The sequence below is a fragment of the Buteo buteo genome, chromosome 3, assembly GCF_964188355.1.
Source record: "Buteo buteo chromosome 3, bButBut1.hap1.1, whole genome shotgun sequence".
Taxonomy (NCBI): domain Eukaryota; kingdom Metazoa; phylum Chordata; class Aves; order Accipitriformes; family Accipitridae; genus Buteo; species Buteo buteo.
Genome location: NC_134173.1, coordinates 26,676,775 through 26,697,630, shown reverse-complemented (window position 1 = coordinate 26,697,630; position 20,856 = coordinate 26,676,775). Strand labels below are relative to the sequence as shown.

The 20,856-nt window shown below is 39.6% G+C and overlaps 1 protein-coding gene across 3 annotated transcripts in view; it reads right to left on the bottom strand.

The window, feature by feature from the left end:
* The window catches only part of MIB1 (MIB E3 ubiquitin protein ligase 1), an 81,261-nt gene extending 61,326 nt beyond the window's left edge, over positions 1–19,935 (bottom strand). For 2 of the 3 annotated variants that reach the window (XM_075023111.1, XM_075023112.1), the window contains exons 1-4: positions 19,239–19,935; positions 8,846–9,017; positions 5,941–6,070; positions 4,028–4,132 (exon numbers count right to left, since the gene is read on the bottom strand). In XM_075023111.1, coding sequence (XP_074879212.1) covers positions 4,028–4,132; positions 5,941–6,070; positions 8,846–9,017; positions 19,239–19,467 — 636 coding nt within the window. In that variant the 5' untranslated portion in view covers positions 19,468–19,935. The remainder of the gene's footprint in view (positions 1–4,027; positions 4,133–5,940; positions 6,071–8,845; positions 9,018–19,238) is intronic. The other variant, XM_075023110.1, reaches the window with a different exon arrangement.
* Between the last annotated feature and the right edge of the window lie 921 nt (positions 19,936–20,856).

The following is a 20,856-nucleotide window of genomic DNA, read 5'->3' as shown; positions in this document are numbered from 1 at the left end:
GGCGAAAGCCCAGTACATGCTGCTTTGTCACCTGATTAAGGCAACAAGGGACTGGATAAATCCGTAAGTTTTAGCTAAAGATTTATAAGAAATGCTGTATTTCAAATTTAATGAACTCAAATCATTTTCAGTTTCAAGAAGCTGAGAAAAGTGAAAGCAAAACATGGTAGAGAAAGTGACTGAAATGATAAAGACGTGTGAGATATAAAACTTTCCATGTATAACTTTTTCTTTTTTTTTTTAAGGAGGATCATTTTAAAGTCTTCCTTGTAGGTTAATACCGTAAATAACAAAATTGGAAAAGGATCAGTAAGTACATTTCTGCTTAACGGAAATATGTTTCTAAGCAACTCAGTTATGGAGAGATGAAAAACTTGGCTTGGTCGAAGCTACAGGAGGAATGTAGAGAAGTACGACTACATAAACTAGAAGCGAAACAAAGTCTGCTGACAAATGCACATAAATGCACAAGGTATGAATATCTCCTTCCTCTCTGGATTCCAAACAATTAATCACCTAACTTTGGCTACACTGCAATGTAATAAAACACACATGCTGCATGTGTAAAGGTGGCCAAAATTCATGTTTCTGTGTTTTAGATCAGTTTTGATCAGCACCTAGAAGCAACAAAAGGACACTAAAACAAACAAAATAATGAAAATTCTTATTGCTGCTTCCTAAACCCCTCATTTCGAACATACTGCGGACAAAATAAAGTATTAGAGAGCTGAAGATTTGACTTACATTACAGATCTGACAGTTGTAACTGCAGGAGAAAGCATATTTCTATATATTTTATAATACCCACAATGCCCAGTATGTGAAGACATTTACCTTGGTTTTATTTTTTAAAAAAGGTGTTAAGTCATTCTTAAAGTTCTCTAGAGTAATTTCAAGGATTATCTTTAAGAGTAATCCAAATAAACATTGGTGAACAGACTTCAGGTATCAATCAGGATAAGAAAGTTTAAAGTAATGTCAAAAAACACAAAGGCAAGGAATCTTCTCAATTTCCCTTATACACTCAACTATGCAGAATTCATGGGGAAAAAAAGTACACAAACGGCTTACAGATTACTGTAACAGTGATGGATGATGACTACAGTTACTTCTTTCAGAGCCTACACAGATTAAAGCAATATCCTCCATAATGAAAAACAAGAAGAGAAGGTTAATCACAGCAAAAAAGGCAAGTGGTACAGAGCAAGGAACTTCAGCAGCACAAAACCAATTCCTAAATAATGAAATTGATTTAGGGCACTCCTGCTGATGGAACTACTTTCTTTTTTATAGTAAAATAATTCTATTAATAAGTAGTAGAATATAATGCTTATTGAAAACCAATGGAAGTTACCAGCTTTACATCCTCAGCTGTGTGATATGAAGAAATAAAAACCAGAAACAAGTCCAAAAAGCTAAATCACAAACTTCTCATTAACTCTCTAATTCCACATAGTTTATCTTTTTATTGCAAAAGGCTATGTTCACACATTTCTAAAAGCAGGTAATGGGGTTAACATCTCAGTCTGGCTCCAGAATCCAAATACATATGAAATGCAAGCACTGTCAATAACCATAATTAGCCAACAGTACTTTATTCCTACTATGGACGTAGCAAACATGTTATTCAACCTAACAGCATCATAAAAACAGATTTCAATTTGGGAATTTGTGGCCTGTGGCAGCAGAAACTCCCAGATTCAAATGCCAGGCTTCACAAAGAAATGCAAGATGCACCCCTCTCAACCACTTTGTATGTAAACACAGCAACAGCAAACTCAAATAAAACCTCTAAGGATCTGACCACAAATAAATGCAAGTTTTCAGCCAGCACCTGCTGCCCCACCAGCCAACCCTCATATCTCCCAAGGAAAAGCTGGCAGGCCAGATAGATTAATTTTGAGGACCAGATGCAGCCCGTCAGCTATCAAACAAGCAACCCTGACTTACAATAATAAGCTGTGTTTCTTTAATCAGCTCCATTTGCATCTGAGTCAAGTGTTATTCATTTGCAAGTAGGGGTCTCTTCCCAGCTGTATTTACATGGGCACACAGTCTGAGTACTGTTGATTCCACATTCTCTGGACATTCTTAACCAATTTCTAAGTCCCAAGACAAGTTTGGCCCAACTTTACATGAACTTTCTGACAGTCTGTTAGTCAGCTTTACGTAACAGCACATAAACAGTAGTAAACAATCCTAATGAATTGTACACTTAGCAAGCAACTAATTCATTATAAAATTTAACATTACATTCAAGCGACTATTTGTCACAGATACTCAAGAACCCATTCTGTCTGAAGTGAAAATTGCATTTGATAAAAGTATCCAACAAACATAAAATTATTGTAGGAATCGATTACAATCAGGTAAGCACTACATATAGAGCCTCAAATTATCCTTTTTATACATATGTGTGTACATATATTATTTATGTATTATCCTATATGTATAATGCATATATGTAGTTTCACACACATTTTAACAGTTTTGTTGTTAATTAAATGTCTGACCAAATATTTCTATTTGTACAAATCTTGTGGGAAGGGTCACACTTATCCATTCAAATTTACAGCTGCAATAGTTAACCAAGTATCCTACAAATATTTAACACTTCTTTATGTGGCTATAGTTTGGCAACAGAATATAGTTGATTTACAAGTAATAAATATATTTTTATTATTAAGGGAATAACTATTTCAGAACAGAATATAACTTCTTAAATGTATTTTTTCTGAGACCAGAAGGAATCTTTAATGATTCCACAGCACTGCTACTATGCAGTCCACAAATTTTAACATAGTAACTGAAATCACAACACATACACACAAAAAAATAATCAGTTGATCTGTATCTCCTCCTATCTAGATTTTGTAATTGTCTTCCTTTTCCATGCATCACTATCAAATATAAGAGGGAAGACACCAACCATTGGTTCAATAACATAATACTACATATAACTTCCTTTCCCTTTTGCCAGTATATTAGGAATTTTCTTTAGAACTGGGGGGGGGGGGGGGACGGGGGACGGACGACGGACGAACTACCATGAAGCACCTAATTCAACACTGACTTACATTTTATCCTTAGAATCTTTACTCATCAGAAAAACTGACCTGCACTAAAGGTGTTTAGTCTTTTTAAACCTGACACTAAAATATGTATTTACTGCAGTGGTATGTAGTATTTATTTTTTATTATAAAAATAAAATTTATTTCAAGTGAGGCTATCAGGCAAAATATTTTAATTTCAAAAAAGTAGACTAGTCATTGTTTAACATTTTATTACTGATACACATCTGATGTCAATGTTAGGTTAACATAGTTTTCCTCCACAGTATCAAACAAAAATCATGCAAATAAAATGCTAATTAAGATGTTATAAGCAGTTGATAATCAAAGTAACTTTCCCCTGACCCACATTAGGATAAGAAAACCCAGCAACAGAAGGCACTTAGGCTAGAGTTTGACCCATTTTCACTCTAAAGCTGTAGAAGCTAGGAAGTGAAAAAGAAAAATTTAGTGCTAAAGCAAATTAAGGTTGTAACTGAATTCAACACCTTTCCATTGACAAAAAAATTGCTCTCAAGAGGATTCTGAGTGTTGCCAGTAATTTAAGAACTGCAAATCTTGCAGTAATCACACCAAAATTCGAAGTGAACTGAAAACATCAGGAGTTAAAGAACTAGGGTCTTTAAAAAGTTTGTAACTAAGCTTCTTTTCCTCTTCTGAATTTTAATTTAAGCACAATAGTAGCACACTAAGATAATCATGTATGTGATGTAAACATTTACTATACTCTGGCAGAAACCAGCCCTTTAATTATTCACATGTTTTATAAATTCCCAGATCAGGCTTTCTTCCTAATACATATGCATGATCCATACAGCTGTATTCACAATGACCTGACTAATAGCATGCAAACTGACAAAGGATATTCCAAAAGCAGAATAATAAAGCACAACAAGTTATTCTTACTACCCTTCCCCCACCATGCATTTTACCCTTTGTGTTCTTTCATACTTACCATGCCCTCAAAGCCAACTCTGTAAAGGTTTTTAGCACCATTGTCCCAAAGAACATATGCTGCACTATGTGGACTCGATGCACTCCAATCTTGGATTTCAGTTACCTATTCAGTTTTAAAAATAAGAAAATTGTTTCTAGAACAAAGACTTAGAAGCACAATTTGAAATTAAACCCTCATTCATCGCTTTCAAATAATTCAGGATACAGCAGTTTTACTGCATTTAATAAAATTTATTCTGAAGTTGTTTTCTGTATGACACAAGTGTTCCCTAGGTGTCTTAAGATGGCAGCCTGAATATATACTTTGTAGGCCTATTTTTCTTTTGTATATCTGGTAGGTGATCTAACTATGTAAGTAGAGAAGAAAATCTGAACTGTAAAACTTTATTTATGATACTTTGACATGTTCTTACTAGAAGCAGCATTTAACTAAGAAAAACAGGATGAAAACTATTTTAATTGCTTCAATTTGTCTGGTTTAACTTGCATTGGCCTGGTGGCAGTGCACTACGTTAGGAGACAAAGTTTTATTTCCAGAGCCAATCTGTTTAACAACAGTACCAAAGAAGGAAAGTGAAAAGGACTTTCCCTAACACTTCTGAAATCATGAGGCTATGCACCACATTCTGAAAACACTTCCATTATTAAAAAAAAATCAACAATTTAGATAAATTCTGGAAATTGATATTTATATAAAAGCTGTTTCTGCTATGTACCATCTGCTTTTCCTCATTGAGAGCATTTATATTCATCTATACATATTTTCAGCTTGCAAATAATCCCACTAATTCAAGTTTAGTACATAAAACAGACAATGCAGGATAAGACTCTTATTTTGCAAACTTTCAGAGATTTCAAAATATCTTGCCAAATTCACAGCAAGGGGTAAACAATCAAGAGGAAAAAAACTGCTTCTGAATATCCCTTGCTTTAAGAGATTTAATTCATTATTTCCTCTCAATAAAATCCAAAATGAAATCCCCAAAAGTCCTAAAGCTTCCATAAATGTCTAGGATATAAAATAGGCTAAATATCTTATTCAGGAAGTTTTCACTTTCTTTTAAATGCTGCTTAAGTGTGCTAAAAATAAATGCAACAAAAAAACACCAGTTCACCAAGATAGAAGGGCATGCAATTCTCCTTCTAGAACATCTCATATTTGGTGATAGAAGTCATAGTATATTTCACACTCCCTGCTGTATGTTAATACTTATAACAAACCTTTGTTAGTTCTGAAGGTAAATGTAAGTTCCAAATGGAAAAATTTGCAAAGGTTATGATTAGCAACATATCATTCCACGCAATTTTCAATAAATCCAAATATTTTTTTAATACAACTATATAAAAAACACTCATATAATGTCCCAAGCCAGCAATATAATATCCACATCCAACACTTGCAAAATTTTTTATTTTAAACTGGAGAAGTCCCTGAAATTATTAGGTGAAAAACAAAAATCCAGAATGCAAGCACTAAAAACCAAGAGCAAGAGATACACAAATGTGCTGACCCACAAGCAATAAGACTACAGAATACAGTGATGACCAGAAAGGGCTATTCTCGAGAGCTCTGTTTTTATATCAGCTCTCTAGTAATGTCAAAATATGCCCAAGACCTTAATGCTGTTACAAGCCAGCCTTAAACAAAACAACCAAGACAAAAATTCAGTAGTTTTAGAAATTTTTGCTGGTATTGTAAAAATGCAAATTTACATTTAAAAGAACTGGTCACAGTATACATCCCTTCCTCCTCCTAAATGGTTGAGGATTACAGAATAAGATTAAAAAACGTCCAGCAAATTAAAATAGTAACTTTTATGATATCTTTACACTAAAATTAGAAAGGCCAATGAGGCCATTACATGAGCATGCAGAAATGCATCTTCTTATTTAAACCAGTTTTATTTTTACCTTTCCTCTACGCCCATTGCCACCATCCTGATCTTCCCATTGCCAGTCAACTCCTCGCACCACCCTGGCACCTGCAAAGATTCCTCTTGCTGTAATTTTCTTTGATTTACGGCGAGACTCCAACAATACCCTGAAGTTATTAAGAGAAGAACCCACAAATGTCAAGATAATAAAGAAAGTCCAAAATGAATCTTTGGAGATGGGAAGGAAGGATAGCATCTTGAAACAAAAATAACCCCACAAACACAGATTTCAGTCCATGAATCGCATCCATTCAATTCTCAACTTGAACAGCAGCCCACAAGATAAAAAACCATGATCTTCCTAAGTCTGCTTTATTGTATGTTCATAATTAGTGTTTAATTCTAATGATAATTTCTTCTCTGAAGTTCCTACTACCAGCAATAATCTTGTAACCACTTACATATAGATCTGTACTATTATTGAAATCATTAAAGAAACATAGAGAGTCATATAAGCAACACATTTCTGTTTCTCTCAGATGCACCCTAGGCCAATATTATCGCCCTGCAATTGCCCTGCCATTTTTATTCAGAATTATGCTATTAAGTAAGAGCTACATCTCTTTCCCCTCCATGTCTGTTTATTTTCTACATACTTCTTATAGCATATCTTGGCAAATTTAAGTCAATATATCAGCATCCATTTTTTCAGTCATAATATGTTATTTTTCTAAAGCAAACCTCTTCTTTCCCTCCGACTTCAACAGAGCCGAAGTAGACAAGCCCAAACAGAACAGTTCATGAGTATTTAACTTACAAATAGAAACAAAGAGAAAAACATTTTCCTGCCTTTTTAGTCATCTCAAAAGCCACTAGTTTGCATGCAACCAGGTTTCTTACTTCATGCCAGGAAAATGTTGCCAGACAAAAGTATTTTTCAGCTGAAATTCTGAATGTTTCCTGACCTCTTGAGGAAGTGTATCACCCTCCTGCTAAACTTTTAACATCCAGCAGATGGCAGACAAGGAAAAAGTTAAACTGTTAGAATCAATGCAGAGAGCACATGAACATAATTAGCCATTTTTATCCAAGTAATGTAAAAGAGTGATATAAAACACAAAGATATGTTGTTTATAGCAGCATTTTAGAAAGTTCTCAACACCTACAAAACTGAGACAAAATCAGCATACATTACTTTGGTATGCTGCCCATATGACATCCCAGACTCAAGAATAAAATAGGTAGACCTTATACTTTCCTTCATTCAAACGTCCTTAGATGCTTCTTGCTATTTTTCCTACGAGATATCCCCCAAATTCAATACCACTGGTTTGCCTTTTTCTCCTCCCTCAAACAGTTAACTTTAATCAATTTTTCTCAGCTAAGCTTGACCCAATAGAAACAGCTCCTTGGCACATGAAGCTGCCTTCTAGATAAGAGTTGCAAAACAGAGCTCAATGGGAGTAAACAAAGATAGGGAAAAAGTGACAAGATGCAAAACAGTTCCTGCAATTCTATACATTGTGTACAATCTATCTCCAAAAATAAGAGTTATGCTTTATACACCATAACAGACCACTTGGAACTACAAAGGAAACTTCAGCTAAAAAAAAATATAGAAGAACAAAAGTCTGGCAAGCATTCTCAGAAGCAATGAGATTTTTTAAAAAGAAATAAATAGAAAGACAGATTTGTATTTTGTTAGCTATTCTCTATTAATTACACTAAGCCAGCACTTTCTACTCTTGGATCCAACTTGTAAATCTTGTTCTGCATTACACATTACACTAAGCTCATGATACCTATTTGGTACCTAGATCTGCTGGCATGAATCTCAAGAAAACAGAAGTTACTTTCTGATTAAGCCACTGACCTGGGCATTTGAGCCATAGCTAAACTTCAAGGCAAACATTTGAGAAAATAAACACAGTCCCTACAAGACAATACGAGAACTTGGTTTGTGTGCTCCAACCACTTCCCCTAACTGTAAAAGCACTGATGAGAGCACATCACTGAATTACAACGCATTTGTAAACTTACTTCTCCAAGAAGAGGAAATAAATGTTGTCTTACACACGTTGCATTTAACCGAGTATCATATCTAACAAAAAAAGCTTCCAATTTTTGATTTGATGAAAGAACATTCTGGAGAAATCACAGAGGTGATACCACGGCATGTGGCCTTTACACAATGCTTTACTGTAGCTCTCAAAGTATTTAGTAACAGGCAAATACCACTGTTCTCACTTAACTAGTAGATAAATCATGACAGTGAGGAGCTTTGGATTTAGACAGTTATTTGAAGTCAAGAACAGCTATGCAAGAACACACTAAATGCCAATTTTGTTCAGAGGTCTTCACTGGGAGACAATAACAGATGCTTAAGAAAAGAACATGAAAACCAAGGCAAGGGTAGAACAACCCTTCACAGCACCTTTTCTCTGCTTTCTGTGGTAAGCAGGTTAAGCAGTTCAAGTGAAAGTTTTTGTCTCCAGGTCATTCTGGTTTTCATAGCCCACAAGGAGGGTATTTTCCCTCAATCTGTCTACACCATTTTTGAACCTAATTAAACTTTCACATTCAGGAATTCATTGACAAAACATTTTGTGATTATACACTGTGTAAAGATAATTGCCTTTCTTTTAAAGCTGCTATATGATAACACAAGAACTAGGAAGACTGCAATGACATTAAAAGAAATTGAATAATCATATCCTAACTTTTTTCTCTACTCCATTCTTTCTAGAATTTTCATGTATTCCAAGGTCCAACAATATGTCCTAGCTACCCTCCCTCACAAAGAGGCAGAATCAGTAATAGAATCTATACCTCAAGCCACTATCTTACCAAATTCAAGTTTCAGTAACCAAATCTGCAGTTTAAAACTTAACCACAATTAACTGTTCCTATTTAATTTTGTGGGTAAAAAAATTACATTTTACCTTTCACTTCCTGGTGTGGTAATTCTGTAAAAACGATGCCTCAAGTGATGTTTGTCCCCATGATAGCAAACTGTGCACAAGTCATAATTTGTGCATTCAGCACATTTCCATCGGATGCCAATGATGGGTTGCTGCCGACAAGTATCACACATAGTCCCATCATGCTTGATACCTGTGGGGAGAAAAAGAAAATAAAAGACTAACAACTTTGCTACATCACTACACAGATTTCTGTTGCACACCATTATAATTTGAAACCATATACTAAAAAGGTAACAATAAAGAAAGGCTGCTATTGATACCCTATCAGCCTATATGACTGGGGGGGGGGGAATAATGGACTTTGCCTCATATCTCCAGTTGTCAGTCTGTTCCTGAAATGTTCTATCTTTTCTCAGCTCAAAAAGCTGAGAAAGCAACTTTTGGGTTTTTCCATCTATACAAATCAGAGAAAGAAAATGAGAAATCCTTTAACTACAAGTTAAAGGGTCAGAAATGCATACATCAAAATATACCAGCAATCTGGAATTTTATGTCTGGATTAAGACTATCAACACATACCACAAAGGCTACTGTGTTCAACTGTGAGTGACAGTTTGAAAATCATTGGTTTGACTTACATATTTTCTACAGTGGAAAATATAAGTGCTTATTTCTATTCTTTTTTATATAGGGAAAAAAAATTAAGCTCTCTTGGATAGATGCCATTAGCTTCATGAAAATCTGTTACCATTTTTGAAGCGTTTTACTGCTTTACATGTTGGGTTTTTTCAAAAAGAATGTGCCAAAGACAGACCGGATGTAACCCACCAGCATGTGCTTTGCCCAGCCTTCCACAAAAACTGAGTTCTCAAGACTACTTACTCCTACAGCTTTGCCAAGCTACAGCAGAGTGAAAGTGATCAGTTACAGGCAGTTTCCATCTATGCATTCTGAATACAGGGAACAGCCACAAGTTTCTTTAAAAAAAAAAATCAAATTCTGCTGCCATTTAGAAAAAATTGACCAACAGAAGAGACGCACTGGCATACAGTCTGTAGCACAAGATAAAAATGAGCACTAACTAAAAGGTTGGAGTAACACAGAATTTTCCCATTTGTTCACCCTTAAAAAAAAAGCCAAAAAACCCAGATCACTCTGAAATTAGTGAGGAAAAAGAACAGGTTTTGTCCCCTCCAGAAGGGATGCTTTTTGAAACAACTGCCAGATTCACCATAAATCTATTAGTCACTTGTGTCCAACAGCTGAGCCACCTGCAGTGAAAAAAACCAAACAGTTGGAGAGGCAAAACTGAAGGAGGAAATGCCTTTTTGTCTGATCATTTCACAGAATCATGTAATAGCTGAGGTTGGAAGTAACCTCTGGAGATTGTCCACTCCAACCACCACTGTTCAAAGCAGGGTAAACTAGAGCTAGCTGCCCACGACCATATCCAGTCAGGTTTGGAGCACCTCCAAGAATACAAACTCCACAACGCAGCCTGTTCCAATGTTCAATCATCCCTATAGCTTAAGTGGAAATTGCTGTATTTCAATTTGTGCCCATTGCCTCTTGTCCTATCACTTGACACCACTCACAACAGCCTGGCTCCATCCTCTTTACAACCTCCATCAGGTATTTATATACACTCTTCAGATCCCCCTGAGCCTTCTCTTCTGCAGGCTAAACACCAGATCCCTCAGACTCTCCCCATACCAGATGCCTTAAGATCCCTTAAAACACATTTGCAGCCCTTTGCTTGACACACTCAATATGTGCATGTGTCTCTCACGCTGGGGAGCGCAGAACTTGACCCAGCACTTCAGGTGTGGCCTCACCAGTACTGAGCAGAGGGGAAGGATCACCTCCTTCAACCTGCCAGTAACACTCCTCCTAACACAGCCCAGGCTACCACTGGCCTTCATTGCCAAAAGGGCACATTGCTGGCTCTTGGTCAGTTGGTTGTCCACTGGGACCCCCAGGTCCTTTCCTGCAAAACTGATTTCCAACCAGTTGTTCTCAGCTTGTACTGGTGCAGGGGTTACTCCTCCTCAGGTGCAGGACTCAGCCTTTCCCTTTGATGAATTACATGAGATTCCTGTTGGCCCATTTCTCCAGCCTGTCAAGTCCCTCTGAATGCCAGCAAAATCATCCCGTGTTCATTTCTCCTAACGAAGAAAACTTCTCACTCCACCCTCCTCCAGCCTTGATTATAAATGTATTTAGGAAGATTTCTGGCCTCACGATTAAAAATTTTCCTGATGCATGAACATTGGAATAAATATTTAGTTAAGGCTGGAAAAGGCCACACATTTGGAGTAAAGACTGCACACAGCACCACAAAGATCTGAGCAGCTCTTCAGGGCAGTCAAAGATAGCCTTTGGTGGCAACAAAACCCCTGAAACTGCTGACATTATACTAAATGATCACTGTAATTCCTGAATGGTTCATGACTAACATGGTATCCATACCTTGACCACAAAGTCTGTGCTGAAATTTTGAAGGTCTGGCACAGACGGTAACATTATTTGCCAACTCCAACTGCCAGAAAACACACCTCATATACCATAATCATTCTTTCATATACCATAATCATTCTTTTTAACTAACTTCCTATATTTAAAAAGTATTTGCTGTCTGGTAACAACAACTAAAAAATGCTATTTTTCTACAAAACAAGAACTTGGAAATCACCCATACATTTTCTCTCCACACACAACTACATCAACAGAGGGTTAACATCAAGAAGAAAGCTATCTTTCTTGTTATGTACACTGAGACTTTGATGTCCGGTACCTGTTGATTACCTGTAACACTCAAAAAGACAGTACTTAGCTATGATCTCGTGGTGGTTGCCTCTACTGCTATGAATTGTATTGAACCATTTTACTTTTTTTTTTCTCTCGGTAGTCTTCAAGAGCAGGTGCATTAAAAGGATTCAGATAACCTGTTAGGGTTTTGTTGCCTTGCTTAAAAAGTCTAACTACTTATGGTGCTTGGGGTTGAGGGGTGGTGTTTTGTTTTTTTTAATTGATTGCTAAATTGGTATTTCACATAGAGAAGTTACACATCTTTGGATAATTTTTTTTTTTTAACAGTTGCTGAGCTTCAGGGAAGACAGCTTGCCAAGGATCACATTTATTCTGGATGTAAAAGGACCAAGGAATTGGGTGCTGCAGGATTCTTCAATTTGTTTAAGCAGCAGGAAAGAGGGCAAAAGAGAGGTATAATCAGAAGTCATATAATACAGAACTAGGTCATCTCACAGTAAACTTAAAAACTAAACATTTCTAGCCAGTGAGGCAAAAGCTGCTGTGGAAGAACTCAGAAAATTTTCCTCAGGAAAAATCAAGAAAAAAATATACAAAGATACTTGACACAAAAGTCTTTTTACTGACTATAGTGTCTGGGACTTAAGAGAACAGTGCATGTCTGTATTTGGAGTCTCTGATGGAGGGAGTCACATCTCTATCTCATAGATCCCTAAACACCACCCCAATAGATATAGCCTTTCTTCATCCATTCCCTGACACGTTTCTAGCAGCACACCCACTTCAGTGCATGCCTCACCTGACCATGCTACTCCATTCTTTCCATTATGCCAGCAAAAGCTTTTTGCAGAGCTGAGCTGTAAACTGGATCAAGAAACATACCCAGCTGGAAAACAGCCAGGAGGAAAAATATTTAGCTGGATTGGTTTCCCAATCCCATTCTTTGTGGTGCTGCACAACACTGCTGGCATGACAAACAAAGCATTGCAGGGCAGGAGCAGGCAAGTAATCCTGTTACAGAACGTTTAACCACTGCACTAGAAATCTGGAGGGAGAAGTAGATTTGTACGCCTCTGGTGACAGTGGACTAAGAAGGAGTTTTAACTTCATCTGCTAAAAAAAGATGGTAAAACAAGGTGCTACTACTGGATCACAAAATGTGATAGCTAACTCTTATTCATGTTCATAATACAAATAAAATGAACTATTTAAATTAACTGTATGTTTTAGAGAATGTTGAAGGATTTATTTTTTTTTAAAGTTGACTAGATATTATAGGTATACACAAGTGTGGTGGGTTGACCTTGGCTGGCTGCCAGCCGCCCACCCAGTTGCTCTCTCACTCTCCCTCCTGAACAGGACAGGGAGTGAAAATAAAATGAAAAAGCTTGTAGGTTGAGATAAAACAGAAATCACTTACCAATTACCATCACAGGAAAAGCAGACTTGACTTGGGGAAAATTAAATTTATAGCCAATTAAAAACAAAAGAGGATGGCGAGAAAGACAAGAACTAAAACACCTTCTCCCTACACTACCCCTTCTTCCCAGATCCAACTTCACTTCTTCATTCCCAACTCCTCTTTTTCCCTGCTTCTCCCCAGGGGAGAAAGAATCATTTCAGTTGGAAAAGACCCTTAAGATCACTGAGTCCAACAATTAACCTAACACTACCAAGTCCACCACTAAACCATGTCCCTAAGCTCCACGTCTACATGTCTTTTAAATACCGGCAGCGATGGCGACTCAACGACTTCCCTGAGCAGCTTGTTCCAATGCCTGACAACCCTTTTGGTGAAGAAATTTTGGTGAAGATGGGGAATGGGGGGTTATTGTCAGTCTATAATAGCTCCGCACACTTTTCCCCTGCCCCAGCATGGGTCCTCTCCATGGGCTGCTAGGCCTTCAGGAAAACGCTGCTCAAGCATGGGCTCTCCATGGGCTGCAGCTTCCTTCTCGGTATGTCCACCTGTTTCAGCAAGGAGTCCCCCAAAGGCTGCAGTGTGGATACCTGCTCCACTGTGGCTCTCCATGGGCTACTAGGGGACAATCTGCACCACCGTGGTCTCCATTTACTCATCACCAACTACTCACCAAAATTCAGTACTGATGTTGGTACTACACACATTTGGGGGGGAGGGAAGGAGACATTATTTTTAATGTTTCAGACTAGCTCTGCTCCAGCCCAGTGGACTGAATGCTCATCAGCACTGAGATCATATCTTTCAATTTACTTTCACCAAAAAGTAGACCAGCTTGTGTGCTCCAAAACCACCCTGTGGTGTAAATCGAAGCACAGTACACAGGAACAACCAGGAGACTGGGTCAACTGTAGGCTCTGGAGCCAAACTGAAATCCTGACCCAAATGCAACCTGTATCTGTCATATAAACTGCTTCCACTCTTTGAAAGGAAGACTGTTTAAGAAAGGTTGAGAAACACAAACTTTACAAAGTTTATATTAGGAAAGAATGCCTTAATTAAACTACTGGAATACATTAAAGTGCCATAAAAACTTCAGAATTCAAACATCAGCCCTGTAGCTGGCCAGCTGTGAACCAGAAGAGCACTTTAGCTCTCTAAAATGAGATAAGGCAAAAACTAAACATCTAAATATTCTTCAAAATTTCCTAGAAGCAGGCTATTTCAAAATGAAACAGGTTTTGTATCACCCTCCATACCACACTGAAAAAAAACCAAAAGAAACCAGGTTATGAGAAGGGTACTTTCACGCCTAATTACTTTTAAAGAGCTGTAATTTCCTAATGTCCCTCCAACCTTAGTACACCATAAAATCCAGTATTCCTGATCTCCACTTGTCATTAATGTTTTTACTATTTGCATTTCATATTAGTTCCCTACCTTTATGTCCTTGCCACAGTTATTTTTACTTTTGTCATCTATTCCCAAATCTTCTCTGGATTACCCAGAGCCCATCATGATGGAGCCCACCATTCCTCTGTCAGCACTCATTTATACATGAATTTTACAACCTTTGCCTACAAGTTTTTAAAACCCATCCTCACTCTTAAAGCTGTGGAAGAAAATAGAAGCAGTGTTGCTCAAATTGCTATTTGAATTTGTTATGAATCTCTTTTGTACTAAAGATAATTAGGTGGCAATATACAGCTGTCCAATAAAAGAACATTTTAACAGTAAAATAAGATGTACAAGGGGTATCCATACCACTCACTGTTAAGCACAGAAGTTAATAGTGAGTTCAATTACTTCTAAGAACCAACAAATTCCAATGGACTCGTTATTCTCTACAGAATTCTAATAAGCCAAAATCCTTTCATATCGTAATGACAATACTACCATCAGGCAAGGGATACCATAAACTAATTCAAAAACTGATTAATTTACACCCCAATTTAAAAAGCAATAGCAATGTTTTGTTCTTCTCCTTGAGATAATTTTTTATGGCCAGGCTCCAGGCAAACTGAAAACTAAGAATTCTTAGAGATTAACCAGATTTCAACAAATTGTGTGAAAACTCAAATCAGTGTTCCCACAAACATAACTCATCTATTAAATACCCTGTTTGGCAGCAGCCAACTGACCCATTATTATATACATGAGATGCCAGACTTGCCAAAGCATGTGTCCTATCTGGTAAGGGTACCACAAGATACATGAGGATGGAGATGATTACTGTGTAGGAGACATGGGGGAAGGGCAGGAAGAACAAAGGACATGTTTATTAAAAAACAAACAAACAAACAGGCTTCCCATGCTCATGAAGCTATTAGATTTTTTTTATTTTTTTTTTACTTCTGTGGTGTTCTGTAAGTATTTACAAGTAGCCACTAAAAAAAATCTTGTCTAAGACAATTTGCCTTAAATTACACTTAATGCGCTAAAAGCAAGAACAAATAAACAAATACACAGGATAGATCATCTGAGGTGGTCTACCTTTTAAAATGTTCTGACATGTATGACTTCACGATGATTTATGCAACTCTTTGGGTTACAGAAAACTATTAATACAAGTACAGAAAGCAACTCAGATCTTTAACAGATAACACCTAAATTTTCAATATTAGCAGAATACAGCGCATACAGCTTTACATGCTGCACAAATGCTTGCTCTAGCTGTGGGATAATTCCATGTCAAGGTTCCATTTCCTGACCCCAGCCCCTCCACCACCTCCCCTTATTCAAACACAACTGGGTAAATATTTTAAGCAGGAAAATAACATTGTTACTTTGAAAGAACCATATAGAAGAGGAAATGGATGACAAACAAACTTTTGCCTAAGCTTTGTAGAAAGCAAATCTTCAGAAAGAGAACAAACACAAAGTTTCTGTAACAATCATGAGTATTATGTGAACATAGTAGTGCTCTCTACATACTACTGTACAGCCTTTAGCTTTGGCAAAAGGCTGCCTTCCCTTCTAAATATGAAGCTTGGGTTTATATACTTTTAGCTTCTGTTCAGCAACTCTGAAAACTACTCATTTCTGTTTCTTTTCCACAACACTACCACAAAAAGGGGACTGGCAAAAGGCTACTTTACAGAAAGACCAGGATTTATTTGCGAGTAATTGGGCAACCACACTGCACTGCTAATGTATCGCATCCCACCACTTACTCCTTTTAGGAGCCTGCTACACAGGACATGACTGAAGTTCCCTTTCTTCTAACTGAAATTTCCTTTCTTTTCAGATTCTTAGTTTACTAATCCTTCTCAATCACTCTGTCTTGCTTAAAGAAATGCTTGCCAATGTAAATATGATCACCAATGGGCAGCTAATACAGCTAGCTTGGTAAACATAACTGAAAAACAAAACAAAACTTCATATCACAAACCATTCATTACCCAGATGACTGCATCTGGAGCAAATAGCTTACAAGAGATACTTCATTAAAATAAATACTCAACATTGATTTACAAGGCGACCATCTGAAAATCTTAGCACTAAGGCTATTTAAGTTTTATAAAAGTTAACATAGCCTTGCAATGCTGGTAATAGCCTACAACCATTAAAATACAAGAACAGTACATCATTAAGTCTATGAAGCATCGTTCTGGCATCAAAGGAAAGGCATATACATATATATGCACATACATGTATCAAACTCAGGTTTTGCTTTTGGTTTTTTTTTTTTTTTAATAGAACGAGCTTCAGAATTACTTCTATAACACAGTCGATTCCTGATGCATCACTACTGTTTTGGGCTGCAGAGGCCTCAAACTCATCAAAGCAGCAACTCTGGCTGCAAGCACCACTTTTAAGAACTTATAATCAACTCTTGTTTTCAATACCTCATAAAAAGAACTCCCAGCAATAAATAATATATTTTTGCTTTCTACTGCTGTATTTTTTTATTTATTCTTGCTATAAACTTAGACTCATGTTGTGACTATAAATTTATGAACCAGAGAAAATTTTTTTCATTTTAAACCGTAAGAGCCATGATTTAACACTGTGCTAAGTATCATCAAACCAAAACCCACCTCATATTTTATAGCATTTCCTTGCTCAACAGCATCATTATTAGTACTACCATTAGAAATTCTGTCACCTAATCCCACTTCTCCTGTAACTATTTATATCAAAATTATCTAAATGCCCCTAGAGATAGTATCAAACTATCAACCAAAGTCAGAGTCCCTTATTCTAAACAATAGATAGTCACTACCACTGAGAAAAATAAGTAATTACAACAAAAGGACACAAAAGGGGGAAAACTGAAGAAGGGAAGTGATTTGCCCAAGAATACAAAATGAATCAGTAGTAAAACCAGGATTTCAGTCCAAATTGACAGCATCCTAATTCCACTAACTTTGCCCTTTTGCTGCTACTACTTTACAGATTTTTACTCTTCCTATCTCCAGGGAATCATGACCTCAAAAGTAACTCCCTCTAGCAAAAAGCTACCCTGGGTAGCTCCACGCAGCAGTTCCGTGAGGATGATGCACATGTCGACCAAAAACCTCAGGAAGAGAAATACCATTTTGCAAAGCCTAAAAACAGTAATGCTTGAGTTTTTCCCACAGCAATATACATAGTCCTACCTGAAGCAGAAATTAAAATTCTAATACAAAAGTATAAACGTAACTGAAAATTAGAAGGAATAAAGCAGCAAAAAAACAACCAAAACAAAAACCACGGCCTTTTAAACTGAGTATTAAGTGTAGGCTTCCAGATGCCATTAACAGGATACTGTCAGCTTGCAAATACGTCAAGCAGAGCTAGGACAATGAGCATTCAAGGCTCATATTCAACATTTATGCATATACTTCAGTTTTAAGCAGAAGTAGTCCCACTCGTTTCTACAGGACATCAAATGCAGGTAAAGTTTCAAAGCATAAACATCTGCAAGACAAGGATCGACAACTTGAAAGACTACTCTTAACTTCTTGTTCCAAGGTCCTTTTCAAAAAGATTTTCAGCTCATTTTAATAGCATCTACCCTTCAAAACAACAACAGAAAACCAAGCATGAGGCCAGGGGAGAGGAAGGTAACCAGCCACAGAAAAATTAAAGCAATCTCAAAGGCTCACCATGCAATGTGTGGCATTTTGGTTTTTTTCTTAGCAACATTTTTGTAATTAATTAGAATGAATTCCATGATGCTGTCTCTTCAAAAGTCTATTACCCACTGCTATAATTTTCCTTTCTGTAACACTACACAGAGCTGGCTCAAATATGCTCTCTCCTCTCCAACGTATTCCAAATGAAAGATACATTACAAAAACAGTACATCTAAGTACCCCAACAAATCGGTCCAATCACCTCATTATTGAGGCAATACTGCCCAGCCCAAAACCACCTCACTATGTTGCTGATGAAACTAAACAATATCTTTTTCTTTGTGAGTCTTCACTGTAAAAACAGGTGCTAAAATGAACATTTCTCTGCAGTGTTTGCAACACTAACACTGCCGCATAATGTCAGTGCAGATCTAAATCCATTGTCCAAACTGACTGAATTTAAAGCATAAATATCAAGCAGCCAAGTAATTAAAAGAATGAACGACTGCATTTTTTTTTCCAGTACCTTCACTATTTTACAGCAGGTCTGGCAATACAGATAATAGGCAACATGCAGATTACAAGACAAAACACTGTTTCAACCACTCGATGTAATCTTTAGCAAAAAGGTGCTACACCTCTTTTCTTCAGTCCTCCCTATACTTGACTCAGAATGACTGTCACCATTTTACAAAACAGCACCGAAATATAAATTCAAGGGCGGGGGGGGGGTGGGGGGGGAACAAAACAAAACCTTGAGGTACCATCCTCTCGGTTCCCTCCCGCCGCTGTCCCCCCGCCCCCATCATACCGGGAGCCTGCTCTCTATGGTAGATCACTTTGGCTTTGTTTACCCCAATTTAAGTGTCCCAGGACAACTTCTCCTCTCCCCGCTGCCACACACTATATATTTATTCTAAGTTAGCGTATACATACACATAGGCACCCGCTCGCAGCCATGCGACGGGAGGACGGAGGGTAGCTGACTTTCCCCCCGCAAAACAGAGAGAAAAAGGCGAAAAGAGAGGCGCAATCCGCCCCCAGGGGCGGGCCCCCGACCCTCACCCCGCCGCGGAGCCCCTCGGGCGCTGCCCCCCGCAGCCGCCAGGGCTTCGTGCGGGCTCGCCCCTTCCCTCCCACCCCGCCCCCGGCCGCCGCTCACCGGTGGGCGCGCTGTCCAGGATGCGGAGGTCGTAGGCCCCGGAGCAGCGGTAGTTGGCGGCGGTGCCGTTGTCCCACACCACGACCACTTCCTCGGGGCTCTCGAAGCTGCGAACGGTGCCCACATGGCCCTCGCCGCCATCCTGCTTCCCCCACTTCCAGTCCGGGCCCCGGACCACCCGGGCCCCGACTCCTTCCACCATCACCCGGTTGTTCCGCGAGCTGCTCATCCCGGCGACGCCCCGCGGGCCCGGGCCCCAGGGCGGCTGGAGGGGGCGCGCAGCCCGCAGGCGGCGGAGGGGGACCTCGATGGGGACGGCTGCTTCGGGAGTGGGGGGGGAGGGAGGGATGACACGGGCCGCGGGTGCCGGTGCGGCGAGGGAGGAGGGAAGAGCAATCAGGACGCAACGGTGAGCGGGGGAGGGAGAGGGAAGGGAGCCTTCCGACGGGCCGGGGGACGCGACCGGGGCGGCGGGAGGCTCCGGCCGACTCTTCTTCTCCTCCCTCCCTCCCTCACTTCCTTCTTTCCTACCTACCTACGCACCCATCCCCAGCGCCGCCACCGTTCCCCCCGCCGCGGTTCCTCCCGCCCCGGCCCGCGGCGCCCGTCCGCACGCCACAGCGGCAAGCCACCGCCGGCCCCGCGCGCCCGCCGCTACATCCGGGAACTGCGGCCGCGACGACGGCAGCACCAGGGAAACCGGCGGAGGCCGTCAGCGCCCGCCTCCCGTCCTGCGCATGCGCCTGCCCCGGCGCCTCTGCGCAGCCGCAGCGCGGTGGGGCACAGACGAGGCGGTGGGGACCTCGCGCGCTGAATGCGTAGCTGGGGTGGGCACTGACCGGCGCGGCTGCCGCTCCGGTGCCGCCGCCCCGCCCCCTTCCGCTTCCCGGAATCGGGCTGGTGCCGGTGGAAATGGAAGGAAACAGAGGAGGGAAGAGGGATTTATTTACCCCTGCAGGCAGAACTGCCTGGGGCTCCCGTCAGTCGCCAGCCTGGCGGTCTCCTTTGGGGGCGTGGGCGGCGTTGAATTCCCCGAGGGCAGCGGCCCCGCCCCGCCCCGCCCCGCCCGGTGCTGAGGTGATTTTGGCGGTAGAAGCAGGGAGGGCGCTCCTGCAGCTGCCCTCCGCGGAGCCAGCCTTCCCAAATTAAATTGTATCAGTTAAGTCTCGCGCGATAGAGCTTAGGTATACCTGTATTGCGTTTCCCCCGTTTTCTAGTTACTTCTGTGCCCTGAAATCCTCTTTTTTTTTTTTTTTTTTTTCCCGAACTGTGGACACGAGTCCTGTGCGCTATTGAGGTGAGATAGTGGGGCTGTACTCTCCTGGAAAGCAAGTCTATATGTAAGATGCAAAATAAACTTCCATAGCCCAGGAGCTTTTTTAGCTGGTATTCAGGTCCTCCAGTCAACAGAGTGGGGGAACCTGTACCTCCACCCGCCTTTCCTACCTCAGGGTATCCCTCATGGAGGACATACCTAAATACAATTCTTTATAAACTACCCTCTCAATAAGCAAGAATGAAGGACATTCACCCTCACAATATTCAAGGATTTCCTTTAACTCCACACATCCTGGGTAATCTTACATAGAATACAGCTCTTCATTTTAAAAATGGTCCT